Source organism: Chenopodium quinoa, unplaced genomic scaffold, assembly GCF_001683475.1.
Source record: "Chenopodium quinoa cultivar QQ74 unplaced genomic scaffold, ASM168347v1, whole genome shotgun sequence".
Taxonomy (NCBI): Eukaryota; Viridiplantae; Streptophyta; class Magnoliopsida; order Caryophyllales; family Amaranthaceae; genus Chenopodium; species Chenopodium quinoa.
In genome coordinates this window covers 1,710,069-1,727,914 of record NW_018742974.1, presented here as the reverse complement: position 1 = coordinate 1,727,914, position 17,846 = coordinate 1,710,069, and the positions used below count along the sequence as shown (strand labels likewise).

The window sequence follows — 17,846 nt, the reverse complement described above, 5'->3', positions numbered from 1 at the left end:
GTCATAACTTATTCGTTATAACTCGGATTTGGGCTTATAACATATCGTTTGGAAGCTATTTTCAAACCCCATCCAATTATTAAATCATTGAACCCAGATTATGGACCAAAGTAATTTGTCATAAACGTTTTTATAAAAAGGACACGAAATGAATGATCTTAAAGGACACGAAATGAATTATTTTGGGTTTTAATGCACGAAAAGATGAAAATAAGTTATGTTTTAGGGAAATGGGCCAGGAATTAGTTTGTATATTACATGTATTGGGATTGAATATGAATTTAAGCACTCCAAAGATTAAATACTCAACGCGACCAATAATGGCAGTGAAAGGTTGTTCGTCATCGGGTTTGGTTTTGGGAAGACATTTTAAGGTGTCCGCAGAAGCCCCCACTTTGACTGAGTTTGCAAAAATGTCAGTTTCAAAAACGATAGTCAAAGTAGTTGATTGGGAGGGAGAATAATTTAAGACATTATGCGATCCTAAATCACTCTTTATACGCAGATACCTGCAGAAAAATGTTAGTTCTACAGATAAAAGAGTAGAGGGATAGAATGCTTATCTGACACCAGTGTATCAGTGACAAATGAATTTGGTAGCTTCCTATGCTTGAAGTAATCTACTGGATGACGTTTGTTGAAATGCTTTCCATACTTGAGGAAAGCCGAAAGATTAGTTTGGTAGCTTTCTAAGCCTGAAGAAACCTATCGAATGATAATTTCCAAGCTTGAGGAAAGTCGACATATGAATTTGGTGTTTTTCTATGCTTGAAGAAACCCACCGATAATACATTCCATGCTTGAGGAAAGTCGACAAATGATTTTGGCAGCTTTCTATGCTTTAAGAAATCCACCGGATAATACTTTCCATGCTTGAGGAAAGTCGACAGATGATGAGATTGCAAGTCTTTATGTATCGAGAACCTTGCGTCTTGAAATGATGGTGGTTTGATTGTCCCCGAACGTGGGTTGTAATTGGTTCGCTTGTCCCCGAACGTGGGTTGTAGATGGTCCGCTTTTCCCCGGACGTGGACTGTAGATGGTTCGCTTGTCCCCAAACATGGGATGTAGATGGTCCGCTTGTCCCCGGACGTGGGTTGTAGATGGTCTGCTTGTCCTTGGACGTGGGCTGTAATTGAGACCTACAAAATAAAATTTGCCAAGGGACTCGTATAGACTATGATTGACTTGACCAACTAACTTTACCAAGCTTGACTTGACATGACATGACATGTGTATAACTTGTGGTTGTGTGTGTATATGGTGTGTGTGTGTGTGCAAACACAAGCAATAGAAATGCAAAATCAAAAATTTTCCGTCATTTATAATGAAAATGGGAAGAAGTTTTGAACTTCCTCCTTGAGCAAGACAAATTGAATCGTATGGATTGAATTTCTTGTCCTGAAAATAATGTATGCATGATGCATGTTATTAGGCCAGGAGGCTAAGGACAATTACATCATGTGACACGATAGATGAATTAACTTAGGTCATGGAGCTAAGCATCATATATGGTGTAAAAAAGCGATCTTGAACGTCACTTAGGTCTGGAAGTTAAGCATGTATATAAATGAAGTGATTATTGCATAATGAATGTTGCTTAGGTCAAGGAGCTAAGAACGATATGCTTTGTATGATTACAAATCATTAATATATAAATGACTAAATGTTGCTCAGCACATTATGCGATGCATGAAACAATGAACATTGCTCAGGTCAGGAAGCTAAGCAAGTATACAATGTGTATAACTTGTGGTTGTGTGTGTATATGGTGTGTGTGTGTGCAAACACAAGCAACAGAAATGCAAAAGTAAAAAAAAATTCGTCATTTATAATAAAAAAGGGAAGAATTTTTGAACTTCGTCCTTGAGCAAGACGAATTGAATCGTGTAGATTGAATTTCTTGTCCTGAAAATAATGTATGCATGATGCATGTTCTTAGGCCAGGAGGCTAAGGACAATTACATCATGTGACATGATATATGAATGAACTTAGGTCATGGAGCTAAGCATCATATATGGTGTAAGGAAGCGATCTTGAACGTCACTTAGGTCTGGAAGTTAAGCATGTATATTAATGAAGTGATTATTGCATAATGATGTTGCTTAGGTCAAGGAGCTAAGAACGATATGCTTTGTATGATTACAAATCATTGATATATAAATGACTAATTGTTGCTCAGCACATTATGCGATGCATGAAACAATGAACATTGCTCAAGTCAGGAAGCTAAGCAAGTATACAATGTTTCTTTTAATGAATGTTGTCTTGAAAGATGATGAAGCATGCACAGTGTTGAAATAAGATTTCATGATAAAGGGCTCTTAAAGGGAAGGATGATTGATATGGATATGGATGTGTGAGTGAAGTGTGTGAATGTGATACTAAGGCTGGCTACAAGGGTTATGGTGATGGAAAGAGTTGTGAGAAGTGTCAAAGATGATGACTCTTTAGGCGGGGTAGGCTAAATGATGTGGGTTCAAGCCCCCAAGTCTCTTTCTAAATGGGTAGGGTCATAGGGGTAAGCATTGGATATTCTTTGACGTGATCATGCATATAAATGTGGCTGCACCTCAATGTGAGATTGCCTACGTATCCGTTAGGAATCAGGCCAATGCAGCTCTAGCTGAACTTTGCACAAGTGTGTGTACACCTCTTGGAAAGCTCTTGAAGTCTACTTTCTAACCCAATTGAAATAAGATTAAAATATTTTGTAGAATAAAAGATATGGCCGAAATAGTGAGTTGGTGTCAGTTTTGAATAGAGTTTGATATTTTATTCATATCTTTTCTGTTATAGCTCAGAATTGATATTATAATACATCATTGGAAAGATAATTTGAAGGGCTATTCAACCATATTTGGATAAAAAAAATATGAGGCAAAAAAATCATATCTTACTATCTTTGAACGTCTTTCAATTTGGATAGAAATAGGATTTTCAAAAAAAAAAAAAAAAAAGGTTTTATTCAATTTAAAACTCTTTAATCTTATCTTTTTAAAAAGGATAATTAAGATCTTTTAGAAACTTATAGAAGCTACCAATTAATCCTAATTGGTTTAGGAATGGGATTAAATAATTTGAACCCTCCACATGATCATTGGATCGTAGGTAAGGTGGGCTTAGGTTCGATTTGGGCTCATTTTAATATTTTGGTCATAACTTATTCGTTATAACTCGGATTTGGGCTTATAATATATTGTTGGAAAGATTTTTTCAATACCCATCTAATTTTTAAATCATTGGATCCATATTATGGATCAAAATAAACTGGCATAAACGTTTTTATAAAAAGGACACGAAATGAATGATTTTAAAGGACACGAAATGAATTATTTTGGGTTTAAAGGCACGAAAAGAGGAAAATAAGTTATGTTTAAGGGAAATGGGCTAGTAATTTGTTTGTTTATTTAATGTATTGGGATTGAATATTGATTTAATCACTCCAAAAATTAAATACTCAACGCGACCAATAATGGCGGTGAAAGGTTGTTCGTCGTCGGGTTTGGTTTTGGGGAGACATTTTTAGGTGTCTACAGTTATGGCAAAGTATGCTTCAAAGTTGTGGTAAGATTTCATGAAAAAGGGTTCCTAAGGGAAGGACTTTTTGGTCATGTATCTGTGCAGTGTGTGAAAGTGACAATAAGGTTAGGCCGCAAGGGCTAAGTGTGTGGAAAAATATATTGAAAGGAGTCAAAAGATGGTGACTCTTAAGCTAGGTAAGCTAAAAATGTAGGGATCAAGCCCCCTAGACTAGCTCTAAATGAATAGGGATGAGCATTGGAGATCCTTTGATATGATCATGGTGTGAGTGTGTGAATGTGAATATGAATGCATGTTTTATTACGGCCGTACCCCTTTGTGAGGTTGCCTACATATCCGTTAAGAATCAGGCCGAACGTAGCTCTAGCCGAACCTCACACAAGTGTTTAAACCTCAAAAAGGTGTTTTGAAGGGTTGTAACGTGGTCAGGCTAAAGGTTTGAAGAAGAAGGGGATAAAGGCTCAAGACCCTCGATAAGCCCCCAAGGTGTGCAACTTTGCTTTTTAATCTTTATATTTTTATGCATGGGGCTTTGAACTCTTTTATAGCTCTCTTTTCTTTTTTTCGTTTATATTTTGCTCTCTATTTTGTTTTTACATTTATTTTATTTTTAAAATTTTTGGAAATCCCGATCAATTGGTCTATAACTCACTTGACATTCATGTTTCTTAGGCACTGTACCGAGCACTCGATAAGAAACGCAATTCGAGACGTGAATTTATCAAAGATATTTTCATATCAAAGACACTGGAACACTTGCCCTTTTGCACACTTGTATTATATTTTTGCTATTTTAACTTTTTGAAATCACTCAAGCTTTTGAAATTGCATAAGTTACACACCATTCCATCCCAAGGTTAGGCAGATGTGGGTTGAAGAAAGAAAGGTCTATCGTTAGATGAGGCTCAAAGTGGTTTATAAAGAAAGGATTGTATATTTGAAAGGGTAAAGATGATATGATAGGCTACAAGGGGTGCCTCAAATCATTGGTATACCTTGTGCTTAGTTCGACATGAATTTTTTTTTCTTTTTTCTTTTTTATTTTTTTTTGGCAATGTGATGATCATATGCAAGGGAAGAAATTCTTATTTTATTAAAAGGGAAAAAGAAAAAACCTACAAAGTAAATCTAAGCGAAATAAAAGGTTCCTATGCTAGACTTTATTGGGGGAAAGAAATATGAAAAATAAAAAGAGGTCATACCCCGTATTACCCCGTATTTTTATACGCATTTTATTTAAAGTATATATTTTATAAAGTATTTAAATGGTTATAATTATTTTAATTAAAGTATTTTAATTAATATTATTATTAAAGGAAAGTTTATTTAATTATTTTATTTAAAAGTTGGGGTTTTATTTTAGGAAAGTTTAATTTTCAATAAGTTTTATTAGGGAAGGAATTAGGAAAACCTAGAAGAGGGTTAGTAGAGCAGGGGTATAAATATCCCACTTATGAGGCAAATCAAACTTTGCCCAGAGTGGAGAAAACCCAAGGTAAACTTCTCTCTCTCTCTTCCTTATTTTTTTTCCCTTTTTCTTTTTCCCCCTTCCCCTTAAACTTTCGGTTGCCCTCCCTCACCACCGCTTCCATCCACCGGCAGGCTGGTGGCCGCCGCTGCCAGCAAGCGCAAGCCGCCGGCAGCAGGCAGCCGCCGCCGCCATCAGCCGGCAGCCGGTGGTGGCTGCCGCCCTTCTTCCCCTTTCCCCTTTTTTTTCGAACCTTATATAAAAAAAAATTGAAGCTTCCTTGTTTTAATTAAATCTATTCTTGGATCTAAATATAAATTATGAGTTTGGGGATTTAATTTTGATGTTTAATAATTGTAATTGTATGAATTAATTTTCAGATTTGGTTTTAATTAAAAAGCCCCAATTTTTGAAACCCTAGGTCTTTGATTTATGAAAATTATGAAAGCATATGAGGAATTAATGTTTGGATCTTCAATTTAAGTGTTTTAAGACTAAATTACAGCAAGTTTTAATTAGAATAAATTGCTGGAATTTTATGTAAAGCACTTTATATGATGTTTTTGAAGGAAATTTAAATTACCCATTAAGTTGGACTTAATTAGAGTGTTTTAAATATAATTTCAGCTTATTCAAATTACTTTAAGAGGGGTTTTAGGATAGTATAGATTGCTGGGAATTTGTTTAGAGTGGGTTTTAATGCTCTATTATAATTTTAATGTGTCGGAGACTTCGAAGTTAGCAATTTTTACTAGTCGTGACGATTTTAGGATCGTATTCAAGGTATGTTCGCGTACTTAGCATATTTTGATGATGTAGAATCATGCTAGGTTTAATTTCAATCAAATACAAGTAGTATCATGCTAAGGTTTATGTATTGAATCGTGAATTATTGGTGTTGGTGATTGAATTGTGAAGCATGAATTACTTGTGATGGTTTTTGGATTGGAAAATTATATTTTTGGCATGATTATATGGACTACATATTTATTTATGGCATGATAGAGAGCATGTTTAATTAAACTAATTGTTTAATTATGTCTGGAATATTGAAAAGAAATTTTATTATGGTTCATATAATTTTTATTGATGCTTTAAGCACAAAAAAGGAGCTATATAAGTGTCTATGTACACAAGGAATAAATTGTATGTTGGTGCCTTTGTGCACTTAAGGTGTTTTAACACTGAGGTATAGGATTGTTGGCGCTTTATGCGTTTAAGGTGTCTTCGACACTGAGGTAGAATTAAAAAGGGTTCAACATTAAATATTATGTTGTCACTAATTATTCAAGAATTAAATTGGTATATTTGTTTGATTGAATAATTATTGTTGATTGACTTATTATGCCTTGAGAGTCATCACAAAGTCTCATAATATGTAAATAACGTAAAGTGAAAGAGATTACACACCAAAACTCTTGGAACGTATATACCTTGAGTATGAACATATGGGGGGAGTTATGTGACTTTATATTTGATCATAACTTCTAACGGAGTACAGGACGCTATATATTCCTTTTTTTTATGCGCTGGAATTCCGCCACCTATGTGTGGCACAGGTTTGTTGCTGGCACGGTTAGCTCCCGTGTTAGTTAACCCCAATTTATTGGGATAAGATTAGTTGGAAACCCGTTCGATGCGTAATCAACGCTAAATGAATTTTTCGTGTCTAGTTAAAGTGTCTTGTTGATTGTTGTGTGTGCTTCTAAACAGGTGCAATGAGGTAAGTGTGTGTGATGATAGGAGAATTCATGTTAGTGTGTTTAATTACGCCTATGTACTCAGCTTTGCTGATTGTGTGTGTTGTTTGTGTCTGGCCATGTCTTTATCTTGGCCTTACGATGATCCATTTTAATGGAGAGTAGTGGGGGCAAGTAGAGATACACTTTTCAGGTATTGAAGCATGTTCATGACGGGGCATGAGTGAAGAGAGAATCATGCTAGCTTCTATTAGAATATGATGTGTTTTATGCATTGAATATTTTATTATATTACTTTATGGACTAACACAAAAGATTGGTTGTTTCGGTTTTGAATAAGGGCCTTAAATGGTTCCAAGTTGTAGTGGATTTTAATTGGGTTTGGTTTTGTTGATTTTCAACTTTATTTTCGTTGGTTTGGTATTTTAAATTGTGTTATTTAAATAGTTTCGGTTTTCAAGTCTTCCGCTGTGTGTCTTTGATAGTTGCCTTAGCCGTTTTCACGGCGGCGGTAATGTCTTAGATATTCCTAAAACGTATTTTTTTAAAGAGTAAAGTGTGTATTTAAAGGAAAGGAATTTCTAGGGTGTTACAGCTTCGTGTCTTGTGTTTTATCATAACTCGGTCTTCTTTCCAATTAGAGGTATAGGAAGCTTGTCATTGTCGATCAAATATTGGATGGCCTCCTTTATCTTCCAACAGCTCTCAGTAGTTTGACCCCTACCTGGATGGTACTTGCAATGTGCGTCTGGATTCCAACAAGGTAATCTCTTTTCAAGTGCGGGATATTGAATAGGTCCAATGGGAGTAATGAGTCCCTTAGTATGGAGTCAATCGAAAGAACCATCATAGCTCATCCCAATGAGGATGAAGTCTTTCCTTAGTTGCATCTTAGATCCTTGGTTATACATGGCTAAGACTTCACTAAGATCAAAGGTACTAACATTGTTACTAGAGTGGGCTTTTTTAGAAGAAGAAGGATTGTCGTTCTTCTTTCCTTTCCAGCTACCGTGGTTACTATTGGTAGTAGCTTTTTACTTTACAAGGCCATCTTCAATCTCAATGCCTATGTCATAGATGGCCTTGAAAGTATTCAAGTTGTGTTGATATTTTAAGTGCTTCGAATACTTTTCTTGTAAATTTTTGATGAACATCCTCACGGATTCTTTATCATTAGGGACTTCTATCATATTGGTTGAGTTTTCTTCCACTTGTTAAAGAAAGAAGTAAAGCCTTCATTCTCTTTTTATTTGAAGATCTCAAGTTGTCTATAGTCGGTTTTGACTTGAATATTACACTTATATCTATCAATGAAAGCGTTTATAATGGCATCCCAAGTAGTGGTTTTCTCTTTGTCAAGGGAAAAGAACCATTGTTCACAAACAGTTTCAAGAGATAATGAAAACAAGGAAGGAAAGACTTTCCTATCAATTCCCTTAATGTTCATTATGGTCTCGAATGTTCTTAAATGGAAGTAAGGATTATATGTTGCCTTGAATTTAGGGATGTCAGTGGCATTGAACTTCACGGAAGAAGTTCCTTGTCCACTAAGACCCCTTATGAGCTAATGCCATTGAATCTATAGTCATTGGATATTTTACTCTAGCTTTCTTACATGAGCTCCATTTGTTGTTATTTTACAGGGTCATTGATTTGAAGGGTTAAAGCCTTCAACACCTCAGTCATGTTAGCCATTTGCTTCTTAAGCTCACTGACTTCTTCTTGACTTGCCATTATCTTCTTAGCTTTTCTCTTTTGACGAATCGGTTTATAAAAAAGTTGAACTTGAATGAAGGTGTTGTCCTTGATTAATCTCCCTTCTCTCCTTGACCAAGTACTGTGGAAAGGGAAATTAGGAATAAGTTTTTTTTTTTTTTTTTTTTTTTTTTTTTTTTTTTTTTTTTTACTCAAGCTCTATTCAACATGGAAGAGAATGTGGAAAAGAATTGGAATAGATTAGACCCCCCACTCGAACGACGGAAGACGATTAATGCATGAACCTAGACATGGTCATGGTGTACATACATATTAGTGTATGGTTTATTAGTGAGTGCAAGTGACATGCTTTGACTCCTGTGTATGACCATGGAACTAAGTGCTTGAACTCAATTAAGGACTAAATATGGCTACTGCCATTAATCAAACTTATCAAACTGATTAATGAATTGTTTAATTAGAATCGACGTGGTGACTCGGGTAATAAACTGAACTATCGCCAAAACAACCGAATTGTCGCCGCACACTAAAGTGCAGCGCCAGACGACAAGGTCGTCGCCAGGCGTTCCACAGCAATGTTTGGCGCCACAGCCCAAACCTCTGCGCCATTGCTGGAACATTAATCTGGGACTGTTTCCAGTATTTTTACTTTAAAGGGACATGCCTATAGTCGTACTAAGTCAGTTTGATTGATTTATTAGACTTTAATTACTCAAATTAATTAATTAATTAATTAAGCAAAATCCTTTAGTCATTAATTAGTTTATTTAGACTTAATCACAAGTCAAACAAATAGTTAGTGTAAACACACATAGGTTATGCAGAAGCAAAGAATGCACAAGTAGTTAAGTAAGCACAATATGATGCAATGAGTTTGCAACCTAACCATGGCTCTCGTTCTCTAAAGTTCAAGGATAGAGGTTAGTCAAAGAGGGCCGGTTATGAGTCAAGATGCTCCGCGCGGAAGCATTACCTTTGGAAGGGTTGGCGCGTGTGGATAGGACCCCGCGAGTTAAACTCGCTTTCGTGGTTTGGGGAATTTAACAATCTCGGATGTACCCTTTGTTGTCAGGAGCGTTCGATTGCGTAGATGAAACAAAAATTCCCAGGGGGTTATGTCCATATGTAGAATACATAGGGGTTTCAGAAAAGAGGGATAAACTCAATCAAGAAGTAGAATCGAGCCAACACTGCTAGAACCAGTAAAAACAAGAAGGCAGAGTTCTTGCTCAGTATTGGAAGAACACGACGCAATTAAAAAGAGTTTGTCGCCAGCATATAGCCCTGTCGCTAGACGACAATGCTGTCGCCAAGCGACAGTGCTGTAATAACCCGTATTTTCATACGTATTTTCCTAATTAATTATTATTTTCTAAAAAGGATATTTTAGTAATTCAATTTACTAATTAAATGTTGGAGCCAAAATGATATTTGAATTTTGGCGCCAAAAGTATTTTGAAAACTAACATTATTTTGTATAAGATGTATTATCCATTTATCGTATTTTAAAAACCGGATTATTTATATATTTCGGATATTTTAATTAAGGCAAAAGCTATATTTTATTATTATTTTAATAGGTCCGAAAATCCCAATTAATTAGCTAATAATTTCGGATTTTCCTATGTGAAAATCTGATTTTTATTTAGTTAAATTATTTGGTGAATATTTGGTATTTTATTATTTAATTATTTATTACAATAAATATTATTTACACAATTATTTTTAATTCCTTAAAACTAGCAAAATATATTCTTAAATACTAAATAGGAAGGCCGAAAATATGAGCTTAGGAAAGCTCAATAATTTTGGCCATCCCATAAAGATTTTGGGAAAATATTTTGGTAATTTGTATTTTTAATTATCTTCCTTAAATCTCCTATTTTCCATAATTCTAATTCTCCATCTTTTTGATATCCAATTATTATATTTTCTTGCCATTCATTCTTCTTAATTATTCCCCAAGCAATTCCAATTTCCTTAACATTTTTCATGACATACATACCTTCCATATTCAATTATACACAATCCCTTCAAATATCAAAACTTTCCTTAAATCTTTGCTCACTTCTCCAAGTAATCTCTTAAATCCTAATTACCATAATTCTTCCTACATTTTCCTACCATAATTAATGCTCATACTATCCTATAAATACCCCTTTATACCTCTCACATTCTTCACACCAATTCTCTTCTTTTTCTTCTCCTTAATTTTACACAAATCATCTCGTTCATCTTTGAAGCCAATTTTCGGGCACTTCTGGTCAGTTTTTAGGGTAGTGAAGTTTCGCAAGAAGTTGTTCCTCTCGAAAAATCCTTGAGGTTAGGCTCAAGAATCACCCAATTCGAAGCTGTATCAAAGGAGTTATGGCCTCTGAAAGTTCTGCCTTTTATTTCCTACGCAAATCCAATTCTTTTCTTCTCCTTTTTTTTATTCAATTATTATTATTATGGGAGATTAATATAAAATTATTATGAGTAGATTTAATTATATAAAATCAGATTTTAATAATGCTCACGTTAAATTAATTTAAGAGGTTCATGTACATTTAATTGGGAGGGTTTAATTTAATTATTTGTGATTATTTGTTAACCTTATATTGATTAAGGTTATATTTATTTGTAGGGTGTTTTTGATCAGGCTACTTGAGATTTCTTTTGAAGTGTTGTTGGTTAAGTGAAGATCAAGGTACGTTTAGGTGGCTAGATACCTTTGAAAGTGATTGGTTTGAATAACATGTTTTACATGATCTGATTGGTGATTGAATTAAAATGATTTAAATTATGATTTTTGAAATAAATTATGTTTAAAGGTATTGATTTTAATAAAAGTATTTTGAATTATTGATTTTTAAATCATGTTTTGAATGGTTTGGATTACTTATCGTGTTTAAATAAAGAATTGATTTTAAAAGGTTTGTTGAATTTAATGAAGGTTTTTCAAGAAAGAGTTGTTGATTTTGAAAAGTTATTAATATGAGATTTTATTCTCAAGTATTTACTTACAAGGTTTGATTTTTAAATCATGTGGAATTAATTAAAAAAATGATTTTTAAATCATGTTTTGAATGGTTTGGATTACTTATCGTGTTTAAATAAAGAATTGATTTTAAAAGGTTTGTTGAATTTAATGAAGGTTTTTCAAGGAAGAGTTGTTGATTTTGAAAAGTTATTAATATGAGATTTTATTCTCAAGTATTTACTTACAAGGTTTGATTTTGAAATCATGTGGAATTAATTAAAAAGGATTTTGAATGATATTGGAATTATTGGATTTAAAAGAGGATTTATTGAATCATGGATTTATTATTATTTATGCTTTATAAGCATGTTGGTAATCCCACTATGCGGATTTGGTTTATTGATAAGGCCTTGGACTTTGCATGACCGGGTCTTTCCACAAGAATAGCCTTGTAATATAAGGAGACTAGCTTGGGAGGTGTGCACACTTGGGAGAGGAATTGGTTTTAATACGAGAAATTGGTTTTTAAATAATTGAAATTGGTTTTATTGATTATTGATATTGGAATTATTGAGAACTAGTTTTAAACCATGAGTTTGGAATTATTAGATTATTTATTGGAAATTGGTTTTAAAACATGTTTGCGAATAAATTGAGTTTAATTATCTTGCACTTATCGTATTTAGCATATTTTGCTAACTCGTACTTCTTATTTGAGAGTCTGTCTGTGCAATTTGCAGTGTTTTTGAGTGCTATGCTGTCAATTAATATGCTTAAGCTTGATAATTAAGAATTGGGGAGTGGGATTATTTGCAAATTTGGGGGTTTTCTGGGGTTTAAGGCTCTAGCTGAATTATAAAGATTAAAAGAAATGTGGGTATATTCTGAATTGATAGTAGAAACATGTGGGTATCTTCACTATATCTTGAATATGTACATTAATATTGTATAATTATTAAAGTGTGGTGTCTTCAGAATCTCTTGAGTTATGTGCATTAATATTGTAATTGATAAAATAAGCATGAGGGTTTTTTTTTTTTTTTTTTTTTTTTTTTTTTTTTTTTTTTTTTTAAGAAATACGAAGTATGTAGTATTTTTTATTAATGAATTGATAATTTTCACTGTTGTAGTTTCTGACTAGGGAATTGGGGTTATTTGTTGCTTTGTTGTGTTTGATCAGGAGTGAGAATAGGGCTTTGGTTATACAACAAGCTGAATAGAAGTATAAAGTGTTCCCAGTTGTTAATTTTGTCCTTCCATGCGCTTGAATAGTAAGTATCTAATACATTTATGTCTTCTGCTTCCTTTACAGAGTGATGCAGATTACTGGTTACTGTCGGATGGTGATGTCAGCATTACTGATGTGGAGAACAGACTGTATCCTTTCACTTTTTCTTACTTACGTTTCATTTTGTTGTATAAAACATAATTTTGTCAAGTTTTTGAAGAAAGAAACATGAACTTTGATTCCCTAACTAAGTGATAGCTGGAGTTGAATGGAATGAATCAGGGACCATCCACGAAGACTTTGATGTGGCCAATGTTGGCACACCACAACCACAAAGCCCACCTCCAAGTGCTACAGATGTTCTACCTAATAACATGATGGGGAGGTGATTAACATAAAGTTCTGAGGGATTTGCCAATGTTGTCCATCTTGAATGCTTATGCTGGAACTGAACTGAGCTTCCTATATGTTGGGAAGAGAGAGAGCATGACTTTGTGATGGTAGTGTGTAGATCAGTATGAGGCAAAGGACTGACAACATGCATGAAAGGCTTGGAAAGCTCTCAATTACTGATATAGCTCACTATCAGAAGGTTGGTTCCTGGTCCTATTCCATTTGGCTTTACTGTAAGAATTTTAACTTTTTTTTTGTGAGTTTTTTTGGGTTTTATTTTGTTGGGTTTTAAAGCATTCTCTCTTTTATTAAGCTCCATGTATGTCCTTCAATTAATTTTCACAAGTTTCCTTTGATAATCTAAGATTACTTTCATGTTGAACATTGTATGATAATTGGATTATGCAGGTTCTTTCCCCCTTTGTGTTGCTGCTTCAGGTCATACTACTCTTACATTAGGCCACAGGTCATACAACTTAAGCATAGTTTTAGATGCAATTGTAAAGCTGCAAAGATGGTGGAAAAATGTTTTGGAGTACAAATTGAGAAAAGAAGCAGCAATTGTTATTCAATGTCATATTCGTGGATTAACTGTCTGCAAACAGACATTAAAGAGAGATAGCACGCCATTGCTATTCAAGTAAGATTGAGTCCTTCACGACTTCATCTATTGCTCTAAGAAGTATTTAACTACTTCTAATATGTTAATAAGTATGGTTTATATTTTTGGGGGATAATTAGAGTATTTTTAGATGTTTTTGTATAGTATTTTTTAAGGTTACATTTGAATTTTTATTAATGAATGTTTGTAAAAGTGTTTATCCACTTAATTTTAATAATATGTTATTTTTAATAGAAGTTTAATAATATATTATCCATGAACATTATGAGATTATGGAGTAATTGCAAAATACAGGTACATGAATACTATATAGGTACCCTACAGGAATAAATACTGTATAGGGTATCGAATTTTGTTTTTGTTTTTTTAAAAAAACTAAAGACATAAGAGACCTATTATCTCTCCTAACAGGTCTCTTAAATGCGTTCAATAGACCTGTTAGGAAAGATAACAGGTCTCTTTGCCTTCATAGATTCAAAATATTATTATGGCCAAAGAGACCTGTTATCTCACTTGCGAGGTCTCTTATTAATTGCAAAGAGACCTATTCCATAAAGCAGGTCTTTTTGCCAAAGAGACCTGTGAGCTAGAGACCTCCTCTAATGAGGTTTCTTAGGCCTATTATAACAGGTCTCTTTGCCTATTTTTGTAGTAGTGCGCCCTGTTTACTGTAATGGTAAGCAGTGTTGCTTATTTTTCAGGTTGGAGTCAATAGGTGATGCATTGGAGTCCCGGGATTGGTTTTCACTAAATAAGGAATTTGGTCTTATATCTATTTTGAGTACTCATAACATTGGTTACTATTATGGTTATTATTAATAAAGAAGAGTATTGAAGTTTGCTGCACAGTATTGTTATTTTTAGTAAGTTGAGTAGCCTTGCATAATCACGCGGCGGTAATACGCCTAAGTCTATCTCTACGGTATAATTATACATATTATACTAGTATTTCCGTAGAGGGAGATTTGGGGGTGTCACAAAGTGGTATCAGATTTTCACAAAGTGGTATCAGATTTCAAGGTCCTAAAAAGATTAAAATTGTAATTAAAATTGTGGGTAGACTTAAAAGGGCATATAGGATACATAGAGTTTCGCATTTGTGTGTGAGTCAAAAGCCTTACTTTTACTTAAAAAAAAACTATTTTCTTATTTGTGGAAAAATGAAGGAGAAAAGGATTCTTGAGTTCTCTACGGAGGCCTATAATAGGTACGACTCTCTGTCTAGGAAAGGCTCGCCTCAACGTCGTAGGTAACTTTCCTAGGTGATGCGGGCTCGACCGTCCTTTAATCTCGATTCAAGTACATTTTTATTATTTTCGAAAATAAAAAGAATTGAAATTGTTTGAAACTTGAGTATGCGATTATGTGTGCATTAAAGTTGGTGTTAAAACACCATAGAGTGTGGTCTAGAGGTCCGAATTTTTTTTTGTTATTACCCATGGTTGGGTAATCTTGAGTTATGTTTGGTTGAGTTATGAATTGATTATTGCAAATGGATTTTGAATTGGATTGTTTGTGTGATTTGACACTTAATTAATTTTTTTTCATGTATGTGTGAAACAGATGAAAATGATTGATGCAATGAGACACTAATATTTTGACATTCATTACTTGAAAGATAGTGGAGTCACAGTTAGTGATTTCATAACTGGAATTTGTACTTTGGCCTTGACCCTTTATGAGAAGGCTGGTGAGGAAGTCTTAACCCAACAACCTTGGATGGTTCTTCTAGCCTTGGCCCATTTTCCTAGAATTAAGAATACCAACCTCTCTTTGACAAATATGGGGATGTGATTAAGGAAGATGGAATGTGGAATGAGAAGCACCATCATGAAGGGAAGTGGTTAGCAACTATGTCTAGCCTTAAGAGGGACTTGCACTATTGAAGCACAAGTATGAACCTAAGAGGAAAGTTGTGAAAATTCCCACGATCCCAAAAGATCGAACCTTTGGACCTAATGACCAAATGTACTTCTTAAATGCCCAAGTACCTTTTTCATACCCAAAGAAGCGACATGAGTATGTGGAATCTAGTGATGAGTCCGTACCACCTCTTGGTAGGAGCAAGCATTGTCGTTCTCTTAGCCAATCTTTGAGCTCTGAATCTTCAAAACAACCTAGCCCAAAAGCCCATTTCCATGTTGCAAAAAGGCCCAAAACTCGTTCTCAAACTGCAAAACAAAGAGCCCAAAACCCCAAAGCTTCTTCAAGCCAACCTTGTGGGGATGTAAGCCCAACAAAAAGCCCAAGTTATACTCCTGCCCCAGACAGAAATATAAGTAAATCTAGGTCAAGCTCATCAGGCCTTATTCCAAGCTATAGTGGTTATAACCCAACTCTCATGGCCGAACCAAGCAATAGAAGTGATGATCCGGATTATGATCCTATTGAAGATGGTTATGCCCATAGTGTTATTTGATTGTATTTTAACTATGTTTTTGTTTTATGTTTCAATAATTGTCCTAAGTGACAAGGTTGTATTTTCATTAATTATTAATGAAATAAAATGAATTATTTGAAATTTCTCTATGTTATTAAGTGAATTAAATGCTTGTATGAGTAGAACTTGTGATTTCCAAGTGTAATAATCATACCCAGGAATTATGTCTCCAAGAATGAGGGAACATTTAAGGAGTAAGCGCTCTGGTTCCATAGTTGGAAAGGTCCTTAAGCAGTTGACCCAAATTACTGGGAACATCACGAAGGTGGTGAACAGGGAACACCGAAATCCTGAGCTTGATGCCTATAGTGAAGTCTTTAAGAGGGTAGCTGCAGCTAAACCACCTGGTTACTTGGGAAAAGAGGACCCAACCAGCCTTGAAAACTGGATTAGGGAGTTTGACAAGCTATTTAATGTTATCAATTGCCCAAGCAAGATGAGGGTGAACAATGGAGTTTACTACTTAAGGGAGGAAGCTGACTTATGGTGGGCCCAAAGAAAGGATGAGTTGCTAAAAATACCAAACTTTAGGTGGAATGAGTTCAAGGAAGCCTTGAGAGAGAAGTTTTACCCTTCCTACCTTAGAAAGCAGAAGTGTATGGAGTTTACCAACCTAAGAATGGGAAACATGTCAATCAGTGAATACTACAACAAGTTCATTGAGTTGATAAGGTTTGCCTCGAAAGTAGTCCCTACTGAAACCATTAAGGCTCAAAGATTTGAGCAAGGCCTAACCTTGACCCTCCAAGGGAAGCTAGGGGGAGTGACTTTTGAGATCCTAGATGAAGTCTATGGCCGGGTAACCCATCTGTACGAAATTAAGGGGAGGGAGATGGAGCAGGTGGGAGAGAAAAGGAAGAACCCAGACTCTTTTGACGGGGGTAAAAAGAGGCACAAGCCTAATGGAAATTACCAAGGGAATTCTGGAGATAGGAGGGACAACAAGGGAAACTTTTGGAAGGGGAATGGGGGAGAGTCATCCAACCATAAAGGGAATGGGAACCAAAGGGGTGAGAAACCCAAGAGGAAGTATTTCTGCAAGAGGTGTGAGAAAGACCACCTAGGGAAGGACAGTGAGGGAAACCCGGTAACTTGTCGTTACTGTCAGAAGTTGGGACACCGTGAGTATGAGTGTTTCAAGAAGGAAACTGATGTGAAGTCTGGGAAGATGAAAGAGTCTAGTGCACCTAGTAAACCACCTCAGTATAGTGGACCTACAACCAAGGCTGGAACCAGTAGTGGTGCGGGAGGTGCCCCAAAGGGTCGTCTGTTCGTGATGAATAGTCAGCAAGCTGAGTCTTCTAATGATGTGGTAATTGGTGTTTTCTTTATAAGTTCTTTTCCTGTGAAAATCTTGTTTGATTCAGGGCGTCGCATTCTTTTATTTCTAAGGAAGTAGTTGGGTGTCTCGGGTTAGAGAGTCCTGAGTCAGTTTCTCTAGATGTGTCTATACCATCAGGGGAAGTGAGAAGTTGTTCGAGATTGTTTTTTAGTGTGCCTATTTCCATCTCTGGAGTAGATTTTCTGGCTGATTTGATCGAGTTTGACTTGAATGACTTTGATGTGATTCTGGGTATGGATTGGTTGGGAAAGTATGAAGCAAAAATTGATTGTGCAGCTGAAAAGGTCACCTTGACTAGCCCAAGTAAGACCAAAGTGGTGTATAAAAAGGAAGGGAAAAGTTCAAGGTTGAGAATTGTGTCTGCAATGCAACTACAGAAGCTGGTTAAGAAGGGTTGTCCTTTGTTTTTGTGTAGTGTTCAAGCTGGTTAA

General features: G+C 35.1%; 1 protein-coding gene across 1 annotated transcript; it reads left to right on the top strand.

The window, feature by feature from the left end:
- The first annotated feature begins 16,236 nt into the window (after positions 1–16,236).
- Positions 16,237–17,846, top strand: LOC110729285. The gene is made up of 2 exons (XM_021909013.1): positions 16,237–17,342; positions 17,441–17,846. The coding sequence occupies exons 1-2, from the start codon at positions 16,237–16,239 to the stop codon at positions 17,844–17,846; spliced, it is 1,512 nt and encodes a 503-aa protein (XP_021764705.1).

Excerpts from the sequence above, each read along its gene's own strand:
- LOC110729285 (XM_021909013.1), top strand. The coding sequence starts at position 16,237 with ATGTCTCCAAGAATGAGGGAACATTTAAGGAGTAAGCGCTCTGGTTCC. Across the intron at positions 17,343-17,440 it reads GGTGCCCCAAAGGGTCGTCT|GGCGTCGCATTCTTTTATTT; the intron begins GTTCGTGATGAA and ends TGTTTGATTCAG.